At 43.6% G+C, this 26136-nt stretch overlaps 2 protein-coding genes across 2 annotated transcripts in view; one reads left to right on the plus strand and one right to left on the minus strand.

The window, feature by feature from the left end:
- Positions 1-26136, plus strand: part of SNAP29 (synaptosome associated protein 29) — a 212599-nt gene that overhangs the window by 147216 nt on the left and 39247 nt on the right. The window lies entirely within an intron of this gene.
- PI4KA (phosphatidylinositol 4-kinase alpha) overlaps positions 1-26136 on the minus strand; it is a 145612-nt gene that overhangs the window by 111612 nt on the left and 7864 nt on the right. Inside the window, exons 2-7 of the mRNA XM_050746023.1 lie at positions 14184-14300; positions 10100-10193; positions 5885-5973; positions 2428-2500; positions 1504-1763; positions 374-440 (exon numbers count right to left, since the gene is read on the minus strand). Of these exons, the coding sequence (XP_050601980.1) occupies positions 374-440; positions 1504-1763; positions 2428-2500; positions 5885-5973; positions 10100-10193; positions 14184-14300 (700 nt within the window). The remainder of the gene's footprint in view (positions 1-373; positions 441-1503; positions 1764-2427; positions 2501-5884; positions 5974-10099; positions 10194-14183; positions 14301-26136) is intronic.

Here is a 26136-nt window from a genome sequence, read left to right on the forward strand (position 1 = left end):
GTGAGCCGAGATTATGCCATTGCACTCCAGCGTGGACAACAGAGCCAGACACCATCTTGGAAAAAGAAAAGAAATATCCACCATTAGCACTTCCACCTGAAAAGGAACTTTTACAGGTTAAAGTGCAAAAATTCTGATGGCAGGTATATAGGGGTAAGCTATTTTCTGTACTTTTCTCTCTATATAAAATATTTGAAAATTAAATTTTAGAAAACTTAAATGAAAAGAGAAAATAAATGCTTTCTAAAAGCTTGGCACTCTAGGTCCATCCATGACAACAGAGTTAGTATCAGCATCTTTAATATCACGAGAAGTCACTGTGAGCCTATTCTCCAAGTACTAGGTCAACATTCTTGAGAGAGGTAAAGCCCACCTTCAAAGTAGTGAAAGGCGGATCCTCCAGGGGAACTGGGAGGGGGCATGCCACGTTCAGGGCTGACCTGAAACACACAACCACAGTTACAGATCAGAAAAGACCAGTGAGACCTCTGTCAGATTTGTCTTAGACTTCAAGTCCTGGTTGAAGCTCATTTCCTTCCTAAAGCCCAACACAGCTACAGCATTCTCTATTACATACTATATCACTAAATTCTTCGTGTTTAGCCATATATTTGACACTTGATTACTGAGTTCAATTGTCCTTAGTGTTTTGTGTTTTTGCCTTTTCTCCATGAGTCAATTATATACTTCTTAAGGGCACCAACTGTCTTCCAGGCAAAATAGAATTTGGCACCCAACTGCTATGAAACACATACTTTATGACTATGAAATCACTTATAAATCTTATGTTGGGGACTAGCCTCAACACCACCCATAGGGTATTTGAAGTTTGGTGGCGACAAAGGAATGAGAAGAGACAAGTTAAGAGTTTATAAAGGTGGCAGCCAGGGGGCCAGAGGAAATCAGAGGCTGCAAAGGCCTAGAGTTTTGTTTTTTACACTATTTATTGAGTACAATCACTTAGATTTAAGAAGCAGATGTTTAGGGTGAAACGGTGAAAGGGAGGCAGTGTGTCATATGTGTCATCTACAGTAGTGGCAGTTTAAATGAATTTTTTTGTGTGTTTAAACAGTATATTTTTAACTTATTGGAGAGTAGTTAAGTGCGAGCGTGCTTAACTAGGAGTCTGTATGTTTGGCCATATTTTAATGTTTTAAAGGAGTGTTTTTTTTTTTTAAACACAGTGTTTACGGATAAGAAAGTAAGTCCTGCTCAGAGTATGGGAACATAACGGCGATAAGAAGGCTTTTTTTTTTTAAAAGGCCTTTTGTGGCTTTTTACACCTTACTGTTTTATATTTTTACGGCCAGTTTATACAGGCTCTCTATAAGCCTTTCCCCCAACATCTTAAGAGGGACAAGACAAGTCTGTATTAAAGAGAATTCTAGTGAAACATTTCACATTACTTAAGTTTACTCCAACTACAAAGAAGAGGGATTTTCTTTGCAGGGGAGCTTAACAGGGTCTTTCTCCTCTGCTCTTTCCCCAGTAGCCCAGGCCCACCTGAGAGATGCTGGACACACTGCTGGTTTTCCTCTTCAGGGTACCCTCCTGACAGACAGTCAGCAGATTGCTGGGGAGGATGGAGCGGAAGTCATTAAAGGAACGCCTTCGAACACCTTCAAGCTCTTCTGGGACACGGAGGGAATGAGGAGGGATTTTTGGAAAGAGCTTTGAGAGGAGAGACTCTTCCATGTTGCTGTAACGCCCAAATGCTCGCGAGATTCCTATCAGGCATGGGATAGCATGCTTGCAAAGGTATTCTAGAAGATCAAGTGAAAACATTACAATATGAGAAAGTATCCTGACAGAGTCATACGGTAAGTAGTCATACGGTAAGTACTAACTTGTAACATTGACTAAGATTTCACAATTCACCCACTAATAACTGTGAAGGTTCAAAATAAGCCACAATAATGAGGTCAACCCCAAGGGCTGGCCAGTGATATCTTCAACCTGTCATTAATAACTTCAGACTATGTCTTCAACACACCCAGCTGCCCTCTTTGGAAGGTCTTCATCTATTCATGGCACATCCAAATCAATAACATAGCTAGGTCATATTATCAAGTACCTTGACTCTAGTTAATACATTTATTCCTCTTAGAAGCATATCGGTAGCCTTACAATACAGAAAAAATGACCTTTGGAAGTCAACTAATCTACCCACAGATGTTACCAGTGAAGAAACTGGGGCCCATAAGGGTGAAGTTACTTGTCCAAGGTGACCCAGCATCTATATAGCAGAGCAATGCGCATGACCCCACGTGGCCTCTGAGGATACTTACACACAACAAATCAAACTAAAATAGGAAGGTTTTCTCCCATCATATACATTAGGTACCCAACAACAGAAAAGACTGGAGAAAAGCAAGCGAAAGAGTAACCACAAAACCATTTTAAGAAAAACGTTAAGGATACTTGTACCTTTGTCTTGAATCTCCAAGGCCTGGCACATCCCCAAGAGGACATGCAAAACCTGCAAAAGCGCTTCTAAAATCTGCAATAGTCAAGGAAATAAGAAAACAAACAAACATAAACAAAATTAGGTAAATATCACAAAACTAAGTCAAAATTACAAGGCACTTCAGACATTATCTTAACCAGCCCCATATCTGATACATCCCTCCACAATGACCGTGCCAAGTGGCCAACCAGCTGACTTTCCAGGGACAAAACCCTCACTCTCTGGGCTGGTTCAGAGTTCCTCCCAACACTGGGCCAATGTTGTCCTCCTGGGGCTTGTACCTACCAGCCCTTGGGGCTACTTTTTCCTTTATTGACATATTCTGTAACAGTATGGCTAATTTCTTGTATTTTTAGTACAGATGGGGTTTTACCATATTAGCCAGGCTGGTCTCAAACTCCTGACCTCAGGTGATCCACCCGCCTCAGTCTCCCAAAGTGCTGGGATACAGGCGTGAGCCACCACACCCAGCCCATAATTTTTTAAGTTAAGAATTGCTTTTTGTCCTGGCGGGGTGGCTCATGTCTAAAATCCCAGCTCTTTGGGAGGCTGAAGCGGGTGGATTAGTTGAACTCAAGAGTTCAAGACCAGCCTGGGCAAAGTATCGAAACTCTGTCTCTACAAAATATACAAAAATTAGCCAGGTGTGGTGGTGCGTGCCTGTGGTCCCAAATACTCAAGAGGCTGAGGTGTGAGGGCCACTTGAGCCCGGAGGGCTGAGAATGGAGTGGGCCAAGATCAGTGCAGGGGTTCAATCATAGCTCATTGGAGCCTCAAACTCCTGGACTCAAGCAATCCTCCTGCCTCAGCCTCCTGAGTAGCTGGGATTACAGGCATGTGTCACTATGCCCAGCTAATTTTTTTTTTTTTTTTTTTTTTTTTTTATATTTTGAGTTCTAGGGTACATGTGCATAATGTGCAGGTTTGTTACATATGTATTCCCAGCTAATTTTTATTTTTATTTTTGTAGGGATGGGTTTCGCTATGTTGCCCAAACTGGTCTCAAACTCCTGGGCTCAAGTGATCCTCCTGCCTCAGCCTCCCAGAACTTGGGATTACAGGTGTGAGCCACCATGCATAACAACGAGCTTATAAATGAGGAAGATACCTAAGTCTTTTTTCGCACCTGCTTCTCCTAAACTATGTAATCTCTACCAACGTAGTTGGTATTTTTTATCTTTCATGTATTCCTACAAAAACTCATGGTATTAGCTTTAGCTCATTGTACAAATCTGTGATTCCCAGCTTTGTGCCTTCTACAAATGAAATAAACTTGCTTTCCAGATATTCATTCACAGCACTAGCTTGTTTTGCTCCAATGATAGGAGGGTCTTGCTGGGCCGATACCTCACTGATAACCCTTTGGGACAGTCCTTCAGGCAGTTCTGCAAACCCTCCAAACCATTTGGCCCTCAGCCCATATAATTGGTCCAGGATGTCAGGAAAGGTGCTTGTCTAAAGCCTTTATGAAGATCCACTACACTGCAACAACTTCATTTCTCTCAACCACTCTTCTTAGAAAACCCAGGCAAAGAAAAAATGAAGTTGGTGTGACATGACTTGTTCATAACCAAGTCAAATCTCTTACATTTTCCTAATATTAAACAATGCCGAATACTCTATGAAAGCCTGGAAAGCAATACTTTTTCCATTTTATTTATTTATTTTATTTTATTTATTTATTTATTTATTTTGAGACCGAGTCTCACTCTGTTGCCCAGGCTGGAGTGCAGTGGCATGATCTCAGCTCGCTGCAACCTCTGCCTCCCGGGTTCAAGTGATTCTCATGCCTCAGCCTCCTGAGCAGCTGGGATTACAGGCTCCTGCCACCACACCTGGCTAATTTTTGCATTTTTAGTAGAGACAGGGTTTCCCCCTGTTGGCCAGGCTGGTCTCAAACTCCTGACCTCAGTGATCCACCTGCCTCAGCATCCCAAAGTGCTGGGATTATAGGCCTGAGCCACCACACCCACCCACATTTTCCATTTTATATGTTAAAGTCATGTTATCACCTTTGGTGTTGACCTCTTTATTCTGATAAATTATATTAACAGAAAAGCCTTTAATGTTCAACTTTTAAATAAAAACACATAATTCTAACATATTTAATTATATCTTTTTTTTTTTTTTTTTTTTTTTTTTTTTTGAGACGGAGTCTCACTCTGTCGCCCGGGCTGGAGTACAGTGGCCGGATCTCAGCTCACTGCAAGCTCCGCCTCCCGGGTTTACGTCATTCTCCTGCCTCAGCCTTCCGAGTAGCTGGGACTATAGGCGCCCGCCACCTCGCCCGGCTAGTTTTTTGTATTTTTTTAGTAGAGACGGGGTTTCACTGTGTTAGCCAGGATGGTCTCGATCTCCTGGCCTCGTGATCCGCCCGTCTCGGCCTCCCAAAGTGCTGGGATTACAGGCTTGAGCCACCGCGCCCGGCCATTTAATTATATCTTTAGCCAACCTACAAATAAATGAAGAATCTAAATTAGTCAAAATACATCACTAACTGGGAACATTTAGAATGCAGACAAGCAACTAGGCACTGCTTGGAAGAACCTAGAATACCAGCATACAAAAACTAACTTTCTAAGCGATAAATCTAAGAAGAAGTTGTATGATTATATTCTTTGCTTAAAGAAGAGGAAAGTATGAAATACATGTTTGTAACATTTCTATCAAAATTAACAAAATCTAAAGAAAGTCTGTGCCCTTAAAGATAAAAGCTTCAGCTACCTAGAAGATTCTCTTCTAGCTGGGCACAGTGGCTCACACCTATAATCCCAGTATTCTGGGAGGTCAAGGCAGGAGGATCGCTTGAGGCCCAGAGTTCAAGACCAGCCTGGGCAACGTGGCCAAATCTCGTCTCTACAAAAAATACAAAACAAATTAGCTGGCGTGATGGTGCACGCCTATAGTCTCAGCTTCTTGGGAGTCTGAGGAGGGAGGCTGGCTTGAGGAGGAAGGTGGAGGTTGCAGTGAGACAAGGTCATGCCACTGCACTCCAGCCTGGATGACAGAGCAAGACTCTGTCTCAAAAAAACAAAAGAAAAGAAAATGATCTTCTATGAATGACTTCAATCCCCAACAAAGAGCAAGAAAAATGAGCTGCCTCTGCCTTTTTCTGCCGCCTACCTTACACGACTTTCTGAAAAGCTGAAAGGGAGAGTGCTGCTCATGTCTCTGCAGCGCCTGCCCTTCATTAGAAAAAAGAAAAAGAAAAAAAAAGAAAAGTTGAATGAGATAAGACTCATGAGATCCTAAAGAGTACTGAAAGACCTAAACATGTCTTAGGTCTGCTATGAACAGGATGAAACAGATAAATATCAAAAAGCAATCTGGTCACATTTCACATTTTTAAAATCTTTTCATCACTTTGGGACTCTATTCAATCTAATAGAAATGCACACCAAATCAACACATGCTTACCTCATCCCTGAGTGAAGGATCCCTATAGGCCACATCAGACAGCAGAGTTACCAAGCAGAAGCTGAAGCTCTCTGCAACTGGGAGGGCACCTGGAAGATGTAAAAACAGTAATCAGATAACCAGGAACCAGATACTGGGTCACACCTCTGGCCATCCAACTCAGTATATTCCCTCTCACCATGACCTGACAAGGGACCAGTTTACAGCAGCTCCCCTCCTTGAGACAAGTCTCAAAAGAACAGCTATGGGCCCAATGAGTTTGCTGAGAAACACCCCTACCATTCCTTTATGTAAATGTTTTGGTTCAATAAACTTAAATGTTTCCTGAGCCAATAGCTAGTGTGAGATAACAGAGCCTCTCAACGTGACGGATTCAACTTTTTATTCCCTAAGTAAATGTGAGAAATCACCAAAAAATTTAAAAATAATAATAATAAAATTTAAAAAAAAAACACTTGGCTGGGCGAAGTAGCTCACACCTATAATCCCAGCACTTCTGGGGGGCCAAGGCAGAGAGATCACCTGAGGTCAGGAGTTCGAGACCAGCCTGGCCAACCTGGTGAAACCCCGTCTCTACTAAAAATACAAAAATCAGCTGGGTGCAGTGGCATACACCTATCCCAGCCACTTGGGAGGCTGAGGCAGGAGAATCGCTTGAAGCCAGGAGGTGGAGGTTGCAATGAGCTGAGATCGCACCACTGTACTCCAGCCTGGGTGACAGAATGAGTTGTCATCTCAAAAATAAAAAATTAATCAATTTTGAATATTGAATTAAGGACAAAAGAGTATCCATTATTTAATGGATATATTCATAGTACATGACAGAAGACTTACATTTCTACTCCAACACCTTTTTTTGAGACGGAGTCTTGCTCTGTCACCCAGGCTGGAGTGCAGTGGCAGGATCTCAGCTCACTGCAAGCTCCGCCTCCCGGGTTTACGCCGTTCTCCTGCCTCAGCCTCCCGAGTAGCTGGGACTACAGGCGCCCGCCACCTCGCCCGGCTAGTTTTTTTTGTATTTTTTAGTAGAGACGGGGTTTCACCGTGTTAGCCGGGATCGTCTCTCGATCTCCTGGCCTCGTGATCCGCCCGTCTCGGCCTCCCAAAGTGCTGGGATTACAGGCTTGAGCCACCGCGCCCGGCTTTTTATTTTTTTTTATTTTTATTTTTATTTTTTTTCAACACCTAAAATTTTAAAGTGCAGCTCTAGGTTATTCTCAAACTTGAATGTGCCCATGCCCAGCCTAAAATTTGACTTTTTAGTAATGATGCTCTATTTAATTTGTAGTCTATCAAATTGCACGACAGACTGGGTGCGGTGGCTCACGCCTATAGTGCTAGCACTTTAGGAGGCCGAGGAAGGCAGACCACTTGAGGCCAGGAGTTCAAGACCAGCCCAGCCAACATGGCAAAATTCTGTCTCTACCGAAGATACAAAAATTAGCCAGGCATGGTGGTGCATGCCTGTAATCCCAGGTACTGGGGCGGCTGAGGCACGAGAATTGCTTGAACCCAGGAGGTGGAGGTTGCAGTGAACCGAGGTCAGGCCACTGCACTCCAGCTTGGAGTGCAGACAGAGTGACACTCTGTCTCAAAACACAAAAAAGAAACAAAATCCTAACAAATTGCAGGATACACGCATAATTTGGGATCTGTCAGTTTTAGGCATGTTACCAGAAATGATGAAAACCCAAAGGTCAAGAGGAATATAGGCACAAACAGAATGTTTTTTAATTTTTATTTCGGGTTCAGGGGTACATGTGCAGTTTTGTTATACAGGTAAACTGCATGTTACAGGGATTTGGTGTACAGATTATTTCATCATCCCCGTAGTAAGTATAGTACCCAAAAAGTAGTTTTCCCATCCTCACCTTCCTCCTACTCTCCACTCTTAAGTAGGCCTCAGTGTCTGCTGTTCCTTCTGTATTCATATGTACTCGATGTTTAGATCCCACTTATAAGTGAGAACATGCAGCGTCTGGTTTCCTGTTCCTGTGCTAATTCTCCCATAATGGTCTCCAGCTCCATCCATGTTGCTACAAAAGACATGATCTCGGCCGGGCACAGTGGCCTCACACTTGTAATCCCGGCACTTTGGAAGGCTGAGGCAGGCAAATCACTTGAGGCCAGGAGTTCGAGACCAGCCAAGCCAACATGGCAAACCCCATCTCCACTATAAATCTTAAAAATTAGCTGGGCGTAGTGGCACATGCCTATAATCTCAGCTACTTGGGAGGCTGAGACACAAGAACCGCTTGAACCTGGGAGGCAGAGGTTGCAGTGAGCAGAGATCGCACCACTGTACTCCAGGCTGGGTGACACAGCGAGACTCTGTCTCAAAAAAAGATAAAATAAAAAATAAAAGGACATGATCTTGTTTTTGTTTTTTTTTTTTTTTTTTTTTTTTTTTTTTGAGACGGAGTCTCACTCTGTCGCCCAGGCTGGAGTGCAGTGGCCGGATCTCAGCTCACTGCAAGCTCCGCCTCCCTGGTTTACGCCATTCTCCTGCCTCAGCCTCCCGAGTAGCTGGGACTACAGGCACCCACCACCTCGCCCGGCTAGTTTTTTGTATTTTTTAGTAGAGACGGGGTTTCACTGTGTTAGCCAGGATGGTCTCGATCTCCTGACCTCGTGATCCGCCCGTCTCGGCCTCCCAAAGTGCTGGGATTACAGGCTTGAGCCACCCCGCCTGGCCGATCTTGTTCTTTTTTTATGGCTACACAGTACTCCATGGTACACATACCACATTTTCTTTATCTAGTCTTCCATTGACGGGCATTTAGGTTGATTCCTTATCTTTGTTATTGTGAATATTGCTGTAATAAACATACTTATGCATGTATCTTTACAGCAGGATGATTTACATTCCTTTGAGTATGTACCCAATAATGGGATTGCTGGGTCAAATGGTAATTCTGTTTTAAGTTCTTTCAGAAATTGCCAAACTGCATTCCACAATGGCTGAACTAATTTATATTCACACTAGCAGTGTACAAGTGTTCCCTTTTCTCCACAACCTCACCAGCATCTGTTATTTCTTGACTTTCTAATAATAGCCATTCTGACTGGTGTGAGATGGTATCTCATTGCAATTTTGATTTGCATTTCTCTGATTATTAGCATCAGATGATGAGCATATTTTTCATATATTTATTGGCCACTTGTATGTCTTCTTTTGAAAAGTGTCTATTTGTCCTTCGCTCACCTTTTAATGGGGTTGTTTTTTGCTTGTAAATTTAAGTTCCTCATAGATTCTGGACATTAGACTTTTGCATAGTTTGCAAATATTCTCTTTCATTCTTTTTTTTTTTTTTCGAGATGGAGTCTCGCTCTGTTGTTGCCCAGGCTGGAGTGCAGTGGCATGTCTTGGCTCACTGCAACCTCCACCTCCTGGGTTCAAACGATTCTTCTGCCTCAGCCTTCCGAGTAGCTGGGCCTACAGGCACACACCACCATGCTCGGCTAATTTTTGTATTTTTTAGTAGAGATGGAGTTTCACCATATTGGCCAGGCTGGCCTTGAACTCCTGACCTCGTGATCCACCTGCCTCGGCCTCCCGAAGTGCTGGGATTATAGGCATAAGCCACCGTGCCTGGCTGACCCAGACTAGTCTTAAACTCCTGAGCGCAAACGATCTGCCCACTTCGGCCTCCCAAAGAGCTAGAATTACAGGAGTGAGCCACCATACCGGCCAATTTATTCCGTTTCTAAAGGTGCAAAGTTTAACTGCAACTTAGAAACAAAGTGATGAAACCATTTACAGTGAACATTGCTGTTGCGTCCCAACCTCCATCTCACCCTTTTTGAGCAGCAGCAGTATAATCTGGAAAACTGACCTCACTCCAGGAGTGAGCCTATAAATTCTAAGGGTAACAGTGACTGATTTGGGGATGGGCAGGTAACCCAATTCTGGCCAATGAGACATGAGAAAAGGTTCTTGAAGGTCTCAACAAGAATGAGCAAGAATGCTCAGTCTCAGAAGAATGCAAGGGAAAGCTGGCCTGCCCAGGCCCACCTTCTCCCCAACTCATCCATGGGCTGTGGCCAACACATGGATGTAAGCTCAGCCCACAATGCTGCAGGCAGTTAGTTGTTTGACAGCCAGAAGTGAGACAAGACGCATCTGATGTATCAGTATGAATAAACACTTGATCCTACAGACACTGAATATGTATATTTTCTTTTATACTCAGGGAAAACATTATATACTATTACCTCTGCCTTTCCGAGCTGTGCTTTCTTCTACCCAATACACTTTTGGAAGACCTTTGAGAAGTCGCAGAAGGTAAGGAACCACACAATCTTTGTGCTAAAAAATAAGAAGAAGAAGAAGAAATTAGATTTAATAAAATAAGTGATTGGTAGCTTTTTAGCCCAGATTAAGCCCAAAGCAAAGCATATCCACATCCTAATCATCTCAGAGATTCTCCAAGGATAATGTAAAGAGCATGTAAATTCACATGGCATCACTCCATTCCTGTTTTCACACTGCAGAGTCCAGAGGCTGTTTCATCAACCTGTACCACAGGAGCCTAAGGAAGGGTTCACACCTGCCTTCTGGAGCAGAGGGTCCAGCCTGCTCAGGCCTCCTCTGGGGGTTGGGCATCTCCAGAAGGTACATGTGTGTATGCACTCAAAGCTGTCTTCAGTGAGAATGGTTTAGACCCCCAAAATCCATCCAAGAGCCCCAGAATAAGATCCTAGGGATGGAGAGAAGCTCATAGTGTGGGCATCTCAACTGGGTGATGCTTTTTTCTGTTCATGTCCCTTGTCCATATTCCTTGCTTTTTTTTTTTTTTTTTTAATTTTCTACTTCATGTTTCCTCTTGCTCTTCTCAAGTTGAGCATCAGACTTTATAGCCAACATTAGCCCAGTGAAAAATTTTACTTTCCTCTAATTTCTGAACTAGCCAATCAACACCAATATACAGCTTCATAATCTTCCATCATTGGCTTTTGGAGCTATTTCCCTAATTACAGCTGTTCCAGTTAAGGATTAGTTGTGCTCCAGAGAAGAAGTGTGCTCTAGAGAAGAGGGGTACTATTTGACGTTTTGAAATGCTGACAAACTATGTGGTAGTTTTAAAAACATGGCTGCAGCCAGGCACAGTGGCTCACACCCGTAATCCTAGCACTTTGGGGGACCCAGGCGGGTGGATCACTTGAGCTCAGGAATTCAAGACCTGGCTGGCCAACATGGCAAAATCACGTCTCTACTAAAAATACAAGTATTAGCTGGGTGCAGTGGCACATTCCTGTAGTCCCAGCTACTCGGGAGGCTGAGGTGGGAAGATTGCTTGAGCATGGGAGGTGAAGGCTTCAGTAAGTCGAGATTGTGCCACTGCACTCCAGCCTGGGCGAGAGTGAAATCCTGTCTCAAAAAAAAAATTAAAACATAAAAACATGGCAGACAGTGGCCGGGCATGGTGGCTCACACCTGTAACCCCAGCACTTTGGGAGGCCGAGGTGGGCAAATCATGAAGTCAGGAGATCGAGACTATCCTGGCTAACACCGTGAAACCCCATCTCTACTGAAAACACAAAAAATTAGCCGGGCATGGTTGTGGGCACCTGCACCTGTATTCCCGGCTACTGGGGAGGCTGAGGCATGAGAATGGCATAAGTAAACACGGGAGGCGGAGCTTGCAGTGAGCCTAGATGGCGCCACTGCACTCCAGCCTGGGCGACACAGCGAGACTCTGTCTCAGAAAAATAAAACAAAACAAAACATAACATGGCAGAAAGCACGCAGCTTCCACCTGGTTCTTTTTCAGGACATTTGTCCTGGAACCTAGACACTATACCATGATAAGACCCATGAATGAGACTTCAGGTGATTCCAGCCCCCAGCTTTTGAGCCACCCAACTGACGCTAAATGGAGTCAATTGAGCCCTGTTTAAATTGCAGATTCATGAATCAAAGAAAACAATGTATTAAGCACTAAGTTTGGGGGGAGCTTGTTATACCATAACAGATAAACAAAAACAAAGAACTTTATCAAAAACAAAACAGTTTTTTCTCTAGACCATAAAAAGGAACTGGCTAAGACATCAGTTGAGGATCCTAGTGTACTGACAGGAACAAAACTCCATAAGGCCTGAACCACATGGCCTCCTGCAGAGGAAGTGGCTCCAGGTGGCTTTTCTATATAAACTGTGATGACATTAGCAGTACAGGGTGAGTAAAACCACCTCAGCTCCTCTGGCCACAGCTGCTACCATGGCAGCCCACTGCTGGGACCGGAAGGAGGTTAATGCACAGCCCATCCTAGAGGGAAGCAAGGAATATAAGCACCAGGTAAACCAAGGTGGTCCCTAGGGCTTTCTCAGGGGGCTGGCAAAGCATGCTAGGCTTCTCTCCTAGTATATATGAGGCCAGTGGGCTGCCCTGGACATACAGGCAAACTCTATGGTCCAAGGGACAACGTCACATGCCACCTGGGACCCTGCTAGTCCTTACCCAGAACCTGAATGACACCAAAAGTAACTTGTGCTCATCTATTCGTTGTCATCTTAAGAAGTCTAATACAAGTACGATACTTTCAGGACTTACAAGTAAATCTATAAAGAAATGTGTTTGTCAAAGATATTATCAAGTAATCCACATTTGAACAACAATAGTTTCTTAAAAAAATTTTTTAAATTCTTTTTTGCCCTTTATAATTCATTTTATATTTATGTAGGATATGGTAAACAGAAAAAGTAAAAATGGTTTTCTTTCTTTTCACGTTTATAAATAAACAGGTAAGCTGGGTACGGTGGCACATGCCTGTAATCCCAGCACTTTGGGAGGCCTAGGCATGAGGATCACTTGAGACCAGGGTTGGAGATCAACCTAGCATATGGAGATAACCTATAGGCAACATAGCAAGACTCTCATTTCTACAGAAAATTTAAAAATCATACCCATGACTATAAACCCAGCTGCTCAGGAGGCTGAGATGGGAGAATCCCTTGAGCCCAGGAGTTCAAGGCTGCATTAAATAATGACTGTGCCACTGCACTCCAGCCTAGGCGATAGAGTGACACTCTGTTTCTAAGAATAAATAAACAAATACATAGCAGAAGAAAAGCCAAAATGCAGCTTATGTATCTAATTTTGGTTTTTTATGTAACCTTGATCAGGTAACCTATTTAATTACTAAAATACTGCTCTATAATTAAAATTCTTATTTTTTTCAAATGTATAAATACTGTCAAAATATTAACGCTTATTAGAGCAAAATTTCCAGGAGACGGAAGCAACCTTTTCTAGATAAATATTCAAATGTCTAACATCTTTATTTACCTAACACAGCATAATTAACTTGGAATTTAGAAATAGTTTCTAGTAATGATAAAAATAAATACATAAATAAAAGATTCAATATCCAATGATCAATCGTTTCAATTAGCTTTGATAAATATAAAAATATAGTCTCAAAAAACAAACAAAAACAAAAAAAAATACACACACAAAACAGTCACATTATTTTTTCGTTGGAGCTACAGGGCTAGTTTTTAAGTCTCTATTAAAAGGTACATTGAGACCAGGCATGATGGCTCACACGTGGTTCATGCTTGTAATCCTAACACTTTGGGAAGCAGAGGCGGGCAGATCACCTGAGGTCAAGAGCTTAAGACCAGCCTGCCGAACATGGAGAAACCCCGTCTCTACTAAAAATACAAAAAAATGAGCCGGGAGTGGTGGCTGGCACCCGTAATCCCAGCTACTCAGGAGGTTGAGGCAGGAGAATCACTTGAACCCCGGAGGCGGGGGTTGCAGTGAGCCAACACTGCACCACTGCACTCCAGCCTGGGCAACAGAGCGAGACTCCATCTCAAAGAAAAAAAAAGAAGATACAATGATACATACTCTACAAGTTTATATACATAATCACAATTTTGAAAAAGACATTATATCAAAATTACCTAAAATGATTTTGTCCTTTTGGAAGGAGAAATACAGTACCCCTGAGTCTGAATGATGAGCTTGAAAACCAAACCTATCCTGGAAGGCACACAATTACTTCTCAAACCATTTTGACTTACTCTGTGGCACATAATAACAAACAAACAAAAACCACTTTTTTTTACAACATAATATATACACATAATTCCAAAAAACTCAAATTTTCTAAGAAGGTTTACATTTGGAAGTCTCACTTCCACCTTGTCCTACCCTCCTCACTAACCACTTTAATTAGGTTCAAATGCATTCTTCTAGTAATGTTTTAGGTAAATATAAGCAGATACAAACTTAAATGCTCACTACACCCCTATTTACAATGAAGAAACTTTTAATTTCATGAAGACTTACCTGGAGATCAGATTCAATCAGAAAAATGCCCAATGCAATCACTGCATCTCTCCGTCTTTCATCTAACTGGAAGATCCCATGGAAATCCACTGGACACATGCAAAGAAGCTTTTGGACCTAGAAAATAAGACCCCCCAAAAACAGCTCCAGAAAACAGAAAACCACATTCAAAGTAAAGCAAGCTGAGTACAGTGTCACATGCCTGTAGTCCCAGCTATCTAGGAGGCTGAGGTGGAAGGATAGCTTGAGTTGGGAGTTTGAGACTAGCCTGGCCAACACAGTGAGACCCTATCTCTTAAATAAATAAAAATAAAAAATAGGCCAGACGCAGTGGCTCATACCTGTAATCCCAACCCTTTGGGAGGCCAAGACAGGTGGATTACCTGAGGTCAGGAGCTCGAGACCAGCCTGGCCAACATGGTGAAACCCCGTCTCTACTAAAAATACAAAAATTAGCCAGGCGTGGTGGCATGCGCCTGTCGTCCCAGCTACTCGGGAGGCTGAGGCAGAAGAATCACTTGAACCCAGGAGACAGAGGTTGCAGTGAGCCAAGATCGTGCCACTGCACTGCAGCCTGGGTGACACAGCAAAACTCTGTCTCAAAAACAAACAAACAAACATACAAAAAACAAACAAAAAAACACTACCATAAACCCCAAAGAGTCCATGTAACCAATAAGTCATAATTATTTTTTAGTTAAAAGATCACAGGACATCTCCAGCTGCTGAAACGATTGTACACATGCCCCTCAAAACACATAAACTCTGAGTAATATGAGCTAAGGGTTAAAACTATATATACTCAGAGGGGGTAAGACACAATGGCTAAAGTTTGCATTTTGGTGTTAGGACAGTCTAAGTGGGTGTCCCCACCTCCTGACCACGAACAGTTTACCTAAACCAACCTGCAGTAACAATGCCTCACTGACTCTTTTAAAAAATCAAATGTGGCAGGGCGCAGCGGCTCACACCTGTAATTCCAGCATTTTGGTAGGCCGAGGAGGACAGATCATGAGGTCAGAAGTTTGAGACCAGCCTGGCCAACATGGTGAAACCCCGTCTCTACTAAATACAAAAAGTAGTCGGGCATGGTGGCGAGCACCTGTAATCCCAACTACTCGGGAGGCTGAGGCAGGAGAATTGCCTGAACCCAGAAAGTGGAGGTTGCAGTGAGCTGAGATAGCACCACTGCACTCTCCAGCCTGGGTGACAGAAGGAGACTCCGTCTCAAAAAAAAAAAAACCGGCCAGGTACGGTGGCTCAAGCCTGTAATCCCAACACTTTGGGAGGCCAAGACAGGCGGATCATAAGGTCAGGAGATCGAGACCATCCTGGTGAACACGGTGAAACCTCGTCTCTACCAAAAAAATACAAAAAACTAGCAGGGCAAGGTGGCGGGTGCCTGTAGTCCCAGCTACTCGGGAGGCTGAGGCAGGACAATGGCGTAAACCCGGGAGGCGGAGCTTGCAGTGAACTGAGATCTGGCCACAGCACTCCAGCCTGGGCAACAGAGCGAGACTCTGTCTCAAAAAAAAAAAAAAAAAAAATTCAAATGTGTGAATCAGCTAGGACTGAACACAGCACATATTAAGTGCTCAATAAACATTATCTATTGTTACTGCATATGCTATAATAGTGGCCAGTGGAAGGCAAAAGCAGGCAATGAGATTCAAAGAATGCTGACTAATGAGTCAACACTGAAGCAGAGGGAAGAAGTGGCCCTATCAAAGCCTATGTACTTTGCTCTGTCCTGTGCAATACTTTATCAATACCCTGTACTAAAACACAGAAGATACACTCCACTACAAACCTGGCAGATGAAACTAATGTGCTAGAAGACAGCACAGAGACTTGAAAAATCGTCAAAATTGGCATAACATCATTATTTCTCCAACAATAGTGCCTGAAAGACAACTTTTGATAATGTGATCAGGGAGGACCTCTCTAAGAAGGTTCCTCAAATTGGGATCTGATCAAGGAAGCCAGAACAGGAAAGGCTGCTGCTGCAGCAGCACAGTGGAAAAGAGGAAGCAAGGAGGCCCAGGAGTTCAGGCCCAGGCAGAGAAGGTCCCCAGAGGGCCCCACAGGCCAGGTCAGAAGCCTGAATTGTACACTAATAACAAATACATGGAGGCCTTAGGGCATCAAGTTCAGAACTGAAATCTAGAAGAATCCCTCTGGCTGATGCACAGAAAATGGATTTTGGAGGACAAGAGTGAAAACAGAGAGACAGGTGAGGAGAGCTCTGCAGTAGCCGAGGCAAAGATGGTAGCATGGTAACAATCGACGAGTACAGACAGAAACAGACCAGTTCAGGATATGTTTTGGAGGAAGAGTTAACAGGGCTTGATGATGGACAGGATATAGAAGCAAGGGAAAGATTACTTTAGCTGCCTCTTTACCACACTAGAACGTATCCAGGCTAGGTGCATGGCTCATGCCTGTAATCCCAGCACTTTGGAAGGCTGAGGCAGGAGGATCACTTGAGCCCAGGAGTGAGACCAGCCTGGGCAACATAGTAAGACCCTGTCTCTACAAAAGATGACAAAATTAATCAGCTATTGTCAGAGGTGTGTGAACCAGAGCAACTCCATCCTGAATAGGGGCTGGGTAAAATGAGGCTGAGACCTACTGGGCTACATTCCCAGACAGTTCAGGCGTTCTAAGTCACAGGGTGAGACAGGAGGTCAGCACAAAATACAAGTCATAAAGACCTTGCTGACAAAACAGGCTGCAGCAAAGAAGCCCGCTAAAACCACCAAAACCAAGATGACTGGTCTCGAACTCCTGATCTCAGGTGATCCACCTACCTCGGCCTCCCAGAGTGCTGAGATTACAGGCATGAGCCACCGCGCCCAGCCACCAAGGCTTTCTTTTTCACATACAGCATAAGAATGGATTTCCTCTCTCAGGCCAGGTGCTCTGGGTTGGGCTCTAACAATATCCCAGGATCAGAATTCAGCATCATCAATACAGTTTAGCCATACTGCCAGGGCAGGTGTCACCCTACCAGTAGAAAGAACTGAAGGCAGCATTTTTTACCATCCTCAATTCCTCTAGACTGCCAGGGCCTCCTCTCCTTCAAATGCCCAGAGGGGCTCTGGGGTACTCTGACTTCAGACTTTCCTCCCCTATCTCCATCCAACTAAAAACATTTAAAGGCCGGGCGCGGTGGCTCAAGCCTGTAATCCCAGCACTTTGGGAGGCCGAGACGGGTGGATCACGAGGTCAGGAGATCGAGACCATCCTGGCTAACACAATGAAACCCCGTCTCTACTAAAAAATACAAAAAACTAGCCGGGCAAGGTGGCGGGTGCCTGTAGTCCCAGCTACTCGGGAGGCTGAGGCAGGAGAATGGCGGGAACCCGGGAGGCGGAGCTTGTAGTGAGCTGAGATCCGGCCACTGCACTCCAGCCTGGGTGACAGAGCGAGACTCGGCCTCAAAAAAAAAAAAAAAAAAAAAAAAAAAAACATTTAAATAGAAATCATCTGTGACCATTCAGAAATTACTCTAAAAGCTAGGCACAGCTTTAAATGTGAAGCAAAGATACCAAAAAGAACAACTAACTCAGAGACCCATGTAATGATTCCATGATTTAAGCACTACACTGGCATGCCATGTTTAGGCAGAATAATGGCACCTCAAAGATGTCCACACCCTCAATCCCCCAGAATCTGTGAATATGTTACTTTACATGGCAAAAGAGACCTTCCAGATGTAATTAAATTAAGAACCTTGAAAAGGAGGGATTATCCTGGATTATTTAGATAGGCCCAGGGCAATCGCAAAGGTCATTAAAAGAAGAGATAGACAGAAGAAGGGGTCAGAGTGATGTGAGATGGGGGCTTGGCCAACCATTGCTCCCTTTGAAGATGAAGGAAGGGGCCAGAAATCAAGGAATGTGGGCAGCTCTAGGAGCTGTAAAAGGCTTGGAAATGATGGTTGGGTGCAGTGGCTCATACCTGTAATCCCAGCACTTCGGGAGGCCGAAGTGGGCAGATCACCTGAGGTTAGGAGTTCAAGACCAGCCTGGCCAACATGGTGAAATCCCATCTCTACTAAAAATACAAAAATTAGCCAGGCATGGTGGTAAGCCCCATGACAGGCACCTGTAGTCCCAGCTACTCAGAAGGCTGAGGCAGGAGAATTGCTTGAACCCAGGAGGTAGAGGTTGCAGTGAGCTGAGATTGTGCCACTGCACTCCAGCCTGGGCAACAGAGCAAGACTCCATCTCAAAATATATATATATATTTTTAAAAATGAAAAAGGCTTGGAAATGAGTTCTCCCCTACGGTCTCTAGAAAGATATACAGCCCTGCCATCACCTTGATTTTAGTCCAGTGAAACATAGGTTGGGTTTTGGCCGGGCGCGGTGGCTCAAGCCTGTAATCCCAGCACTTTGGGAGGCCGAGGCGGGCGGATCACAAGGTCAGGAGATCGAGACCACAGTGAAACCCCGTCTCTACTAAAAATACAAAAAACTAGCCGGGCGCGGTGGCGGGCGCCTGTAGTCCCAGCTACTCAGGAGGCTGAGGCAGGAGAATGGCAGGAACCCGGGAGGCGGAGCTTGCAGTGAGCCGAGATTGCGCCACTGCACTCCAGCCTGGGCAACAGCGTGAGACTCCGTCTCAAAAAAAAAAAAAAAAAAAAAAAAAAAAAAAGAAACATAGGTTGGGTTTCTATCTACAGAACTGTAAAATTATAAATGTATGTTATTCTAACAACAAGTCTGTGGCAATTTATTTACAGTAGTAATAGGAAACTAATGTAATTGGTCACAGGTAATTAAACAAAACTCAAAGCCTGTTGGACTGCCTATAAAGAAAAGTATCAAACTGAATAATCAGATTACCGGCAAGAGGCGGGGCACAGTAGCTCACACCCGTAATCCCAGCACTTTGGGAGGTCGAGGCAGGCGGATCACATGAGGCCAGGAGTTCGAGACTATCCTGGCCAAAATGGCAAAACTCTATCTCTACTAAAAATACGAAAATTAGCTGGGTGTGGTGGCCAGGGCCTACCCAGCTACTCGGGAGGCTGAGGCACAAGAATTGCTTGAACCCGGGAGCCAAAGATAACAGTGAGACGAGATCGTGCCACTGCACTCCAGGCTGGGCCACAGAGCAAGACTCTGTCTCAAAAAAAAAAAAAAAAAAAAAAAAAAAAAAAAAAAATTACAGACAATATTTCCTTCTTTATTCTTTTCTGTATTTACCATATTTCTATAAAAAATATTGATAACTTTAAAATCAGAAAAAAATACAGGCAGGCATGGTGGCTGACGCCTGTAATCCCAGCAGTTTGGGAGGCTGAGGTGGGAGGGCTGCTTGAGCCCAGGAGGTCAAGACCAGGATATGCAACATGGCGAGACCCTGTCTCTACAAAAAAATTTAAAAATTAGCCAGGTGCGGTGGCATGCCCCTGTAGTCCTAGATGCTCAGGAGGCCAAGGAGGGAAGATTGCTAGAGGATTGCATGAGCCCAGGAGGTTGAGGCTGCAGTGAACTGTGATCACACTACCGCACTCCAGCTTGGGTGACAAAGCAAGACCCTATCTCCAAACAAAAAAAGAAAAAGAAAAGAAATACAGAATATACACAAGTTCAGGTGCTCCACTGATATGCTTACCTGAACTGCAGGCCTGAGGATCACTGACAACTCCCAAACATATGAAGAAGTGTAGGTATAGGGCTGGGAGAGGTTGCAGATGCAACCAGTAAATGTCCACTTTCAGGCAGGCCATGTTATTCTATCCCTGTTTTACAGGTTAGGCAACTAGGTCCAGATAAGTTAAGTGCATCTGAGGCAACAGGCTCCTAACCAGACCTTCCTTCTTATTTTGTCTCTTCCTACTCCAATATTTCCACTTCTGGTTCATATACTTTCAATGGTTCCCCATTGCCCAATGAACCCTCAGTGCACACTCCCAGTCCCAAAACTTCTCTCATAAACCCAGGCCGCTATGTATCAACTCTCATTTCTCCCTGCCTGGCCTTTTCCATGGTTTTGACCCATCTGAAACGTTTTGTTCAACCTGCTGTATCTCCCCTATAAAAATTCAACCCATCCTTCCAAGATCCATCTCAACTGTCTCAACGCCTCTCAAACATTTTCCAGACCTCAGCAACTTGACATAGTATCTCCCATCATACTTCTCAATAGCTCACATAGAACTCTGTATTTCTCAAGATAATCACCTTCCTGACATCTCAGAGTTACTTGTATACTTATCCTCTTACTGCAGAGAGGACTGTGACCTCCTCATCACTCCACTGCACCCTGCACATTTCAGAATTTTAACAACTACTTAGTGCAACTAAAGCGGCCAAGGTCACAGCATTTGATAAGGTGAGGAGGAAAGAAAAGAGGTAAGGGCTACTAGAAAGCAGGGTTTAACTACACTGTGATACTTGTCATATAGTCAGTACCAGGCACAGTGCTGGCATGCAGTTGACACTGAACAAGTTTCTGCTGCCTCACTGAATGAATGGAGGGATGGGTAGAAGAACTCTCAAATGAAGTAATATATAATGTACAATCACTCCCTCCCGAGTGTTACAATCCAGCAGAAGTTACAAAACTAATAAAAATGACACAACTAGCAAATAACACAAGTCAGAAACTAAATGACAGAGGGCCCTGAAAGCCTGGTGCAAAATACTCTTGGAAACTAGGACTCTTATGAGAAAGATATTTGAAGACTTGAACATGGGTCCTATAGAAATCGTCACACCCAGTTCTGGTGGGTGCCATTCTCCAAATAATGACAGCTAACACATATTGAGCATTTATCATGTGTTCATCTGTATTATCTTATTTAATCCTCACAACAGCTCATTAGGTAGCTATTATTAATCATCCTCCTTTTACATATGATGAAACAGACACAGAGAGGTCAAAGTCCTAAGGCAAGATAAAGCATTAACCCTATAGTCTTTGAAAAAAAGGAAAAGAAAAATAACATCAAATGGCTTTTCAGAATCAGAATTTTACAATAAACTAGCAAGTTGTTCGTTTTTAGGGTCTTAGGGGGAGTGGGTCATTATAAAAAGTCATTAAGCTCAAAATCTGACCACAATGACCAGGGTTTTTCCCATTTACAAAAAGGATCCAGAGGGGTTCTACCTACCATTTTCTTTTTTTTTTTTTGAGACGGAGTCTCGATCTGTCGCCCAGGCTGGAGTGCAGTGGCGCGATCTCGGCTCACTGCAAGCTCCGCCTCCCGGGCCGACGCCATTCTCCTGCCTCAGCCTCCCGAGTAGCTGGGACCACAGGCGCCCGCCTCCGCGCCCGGCTAATTTTTTGTATTTTTAGTAGAGACGGGGTTTCACCGTTTTAGCCAGGATGGTCTCGATCTCCTGACCTTGTGATCCACCCGCCTCAGCCTTCCAAAGTGCTGGGATTACAGACGTGAGCCACTGCGCCCGGCCTACCTACCACTTTCGAAAGGTTGTTAAGCCAATGGACCACAGGGAGGCAACAGATACGACTGACTTAGACTCTGATAAGAACTCTTGGCAGTACTTTAACCCAAGGATATTAAAAGACAGATACCTCAAAGATGTGAATTTTGACTGCCAAGGTAAGGAAATGCTAAACCAAGGAGAAAATAAGATTATTAATTGTAAGTCTGGATGACTGGGCAGAAAATTGCAGATGAGAATCAACCATAACAGAGGGTATTTGTAAGGTATTTAGGTCAAAATAAAGCTACAATAATAGCATTACAAAAGTTGGATAATTAAATGATTTTTTTAAAAGAGTACTACTTGTTATTTAAAACCTCTGGGAACAGTCTTTCTGGAGAAAACAAAATTCCCTGAGAACGAAAGACTAAGATTTAAGTATCAATGGTATATTTTTCTGTTAAAACCATTTGTAATTGTGTTTCTCAAATGTACTGTCCCCTCAGACAAAAAAATATTGAACATAAGTTGACATTTTCAAAGTGACTCAGAGCTATCATGATAAAGGTGACTGTGACATGATACACATGGACCTACAAATGTAAATGGAACAGCACCTGCTCCTACAAGCACCCTGGATCAGACTTTCATTAGAGATGCTCTTTTGAGCTGAGTGCGGTGGGAAGTGCCTGTAATCCCAGTTGCTTGGGAAGCTGAGGTGGGAGTACTGCTTGAGACTAGGAGTCTGAGGCTGCAGTAAGCTATGATTGTGCCACTGCACTCCAGCCTGGGCAACAGAGCAGAATCCTGTCTCCAAAAATACAAAATAAAAAAGATGCTCTTTGGTCATCTTTGGACAGATTCATGGCCTTCTAACAAACAAATTCAGCAAGGTTACAAGATACAAAATTAAGATAGGAAAATCAGCCGGGCGCAGTGGCTCACGCCTGTAATCCCAGCACTTTGGGAGGCCGAGGCAGGTGGATCGCCTGAGGTTAGGAGATCGAGACCATTCTGACTAACACGGTGAAACCCCATCTCTACCAAAAATAAAAAAAAAAAAATTAGCCGGGCGAGGTGGCAGGCGCCTGTAGTCCCAGCTACTCGGAAGCCTGAGGCAGGAGAATGGCGTGAACCCGGGAGGTGGAACTTGCAGTGAGTCGAGATCACACTACTGCACTCCAGCCTGGGTGACCGAGCAAGACTCCATCTCAAAAAAGAAAAAAAAAAAAAAAAAAACGAAAATTAGCCAGGCGTGGTGGCGTGTGTCTGTAGACCAAGCTGATTAGGAGGCTGAGGCGGAAGAATCGCTAGAACCTGGGAGGCAGAGGTTGTAGTGAACTGAGATCGCCCCAATGCATTTCAGCCTAGGCAACAGTGCAGGCTCAAAAAAAAAAAAAAAAAGAAGAGGGGGGTGGGGGGGCCAGGCGCGGTGGCTCACGCCTGTAATCCCAGCACTTTGGGAAGTAGAGGCAGGTGGATCATGAGGTCAATAGTTTGAGACCAGCCTTACCAACATGATGAAACCCCGTCTCTACTAAAAATACAAAAAAATTAGCTGGGTGTGGTGGCACACACCTGTAATCCCAGCTACCCAGGAGGCTGAGGCAGGGGAATCACTTGAACAGAGGAGGCGGAGGTTGCAGTGAGCTGAGATCACACCACTGCACTCCAGACTAGGCAACAGAGCAAGACTCCATCTCAAAAAAAAAAAAAAGTAATAGCTAATGGATGCTGGGCTTGATACATAGGTGATGAGATGATCTGTGCAGCAAACCACCATGGCACACATTTAACAAACCTGCACATCCTGAACATGAACCTAAAATAAAAGTTGAAGAAAAATGAATAAATAAAAATCTAAAAAGAAAAACAACTGTAATAATCTCAGCACTTTGGGAGGCTGAGGCAGGAGGATCGCCTGAGCCCAGGAGTTTGAGACCAGTCTGGGCAACATAGTGAGACTCTGTCTCTACAAAAAATTTTAGAAATTAGCCAGGAGGCTGGGTGCAGTGGCTCACGCCTGTAATCTCAACACTTTGGGAGGCTGAGGTGGGTGGATCACTTGAGCCCACGAGTTCAAGACCAGCCTGGGGTACATGATGAAACCTGAGACCAACCTGGAGTACATGGTGAAACCCAGTTTCTACAAAAACTAGCCAGGCCATGGTGGCTTGTGCCTGTAGTTCCAGCTACTTCAGAGGCTGAGGTGGGAGGACTGCTTAAGCCTGGGAGGTCCAGGCTATAGTAAGCTGTGATAATACCACTGCATACCACTGCTCTCCAGCTTGAGTGATAGTGAGACCCTGTTTCAAAAAAAAAAAAACAAACAAACAATTTCATTTAAAATAGCATCAAAAAAAAAAAAACTTATGAATAAAAACAAAAGAAGTGCAAAACTAAGAAACATTGCTGAAAGTAAAGAAAACCTAAATAAATGGAAAGGCATCCCACGTTCATAGATCAAAAATAGTTACCATTGTTTAGATGGCAATATAGGCCGAGCACAGTGGCTCACACCTATAATCCCAGCAGTTTGGGCGGCCAAGGTGGGTGGATTACCTGAGGTCAAGAGTTCAAGACCAGCCTGGCCAACAAGGCAAAATCCTGTCTCTACTAAAAATACAAAAATTAGCCAGGCATGTTTGTGCACACCTGTAGTCCCAGCTACCTACAAGGCAGAGGCAGGAGAAATGCTTGAACCTGGGAGGTGGAGGTTGCAGTGAGATGAGATTGTGCCACTGCACTCCAGCCTGGGTGACTGAGAGAGACTCCGTCTCAAAAAACAAAAAAAAAGGACAATACAGCAATACAGTCCAAACTGACCTACAAATTCAACACCATCCCTATCAAAACCCTAGGTGAGTTCTTTGCAGAACTAACAAGCTAACCCTAAAATTCCCATGGTAATTCCAGGGACCCAGAATAGCAAAAACTATCTTGAAAAGGAAGAACAAAGGTGGAGGACTCATTCTTCCCAATTTCAAAATTTGCTACAAAGCTAAAGTAATCAAAACAGTACACGAGCCAGCATCAGGAAAGACATATAGACCAAATAAACCCTCACACTTACAGTCAACTGATTTTTGACAAGGGTTCCAAGACCCCTCAATGGAAAAAAGAACAGTCTTTCCAAGAAATCGTGCTGAGACAAGTGGATATTCACATGCAAAAGAAAGTGGACCCCCATCTCATATCAAATAAAAACTTAAAATGGATCAAAAACTCAAATGTAAGAGCTAAACTATAAAACTGTTAACAAAAAACACAGGTGTAAGTCTTTGTGACCTTGGAATTGGACAATGGTTTCTTAGATACAACACCAAAAGCACAGGGGACAAAAAAAAAAAAAAAAGACAAAATGGACATCATGGAAATTTAAAACTTTTGTGGTTCAAAGAACACCATGAAGAAAGTGAAAAAGCCCACAGAACGGGAGAAAATATTTGCAAATCATCTATCTTAAGACACTTGTATCTAAAATACACAAAGAACTATTATAACTTAATAAAAAAAAAAAACTACAATTTAAAAATGGACAAAGGGGCCGGGTGCGGTGGCTCAACCCTGTAATCCCAGCACTTTGGGAGGCCGAGGCGGGTGGATCACGAGGTCAGGAGATCGAGACCATCCTGGCTAACATGGTGAAACCCCGTCTCTACTAAAAATACAAAAAACTAGCCGGGCGTGGTGGCGGGCGCCTGTAGTCCCAGCTACTCGGAGGCTGAGGCAGGAGAATGGCATAAACCCGGGAGGCGGAGCTTGCAGTGAGCCGAGATCGCGCCACTGCACTCCAGCCTGGGTGACACAGCGAGACTCCATCTCAAAAAAAATAAAAATAAATAAATAAATAAAAATGGACAAAGGATCTGAATAGATATATCTCCAAAGGAGATCTACAAATACCCAAAAAGAGTGGCTGTTCTAGGATAGAATAGGCTGGCTCAACATCATTAACCATCAGGCAAATGCATATCCACAACAGAATAATAAGATCCCACTTCACATCCACTAGGATGGCTATAACTGGAAAGACAGACAAACCAGAGTGTTGGTGACAACGTACAGAAAACAAGCTTTCTGTACACTGTTGGTGAGAATGTAAACGATGTAGTAACTTTGGAAAGCAGTCTGGACTTCCTCGAAAAGTTAAACCTAGAGTTACTGTATGGCCCAGCAATTCCACATCTAGTTAAAGACCTAAGAAAAATGAAAATATGTCTACAGAAACACTTGTACATGAATTTCCATAGCAGCGTTATTTATAATAGCCAAAATGTAGAAACAATCCAAACATCCACCTACTAATAAATGGATAAAATGTGGTATATGCATACAAATACTATTCAGTAATAAAAATGAAGTAATGAGATGCTACAACATGGATGAACCTTGAAAATATGCCAAGTAAAAGAAACCAATCACAAAGAACCACATCTTATATAATTCTATTTCTATAAAATGTTCAGAATAAATCTACAGAGACAGAAAGTAAACTAGTGGTTGCCTAGGGATGGGGCTGGTAGGGCTGGAGGGTAACAGCAAGA

This window comes from Macaca thibetana, chromosome 10 (genome assembly GCF_024542745.1).
Source record: "Macaca thibetana thibetana isolate TM-01 chromosome 10, ASM2454274v1, whole genome shotgun sequence".
In the NCBI taxonomy this organism is placed as follows: Eukaryota; Metazoa; Chordata; class Mammalia; order Primates; family Cercopithecidae; genus Macaca; species Macaca thibetana.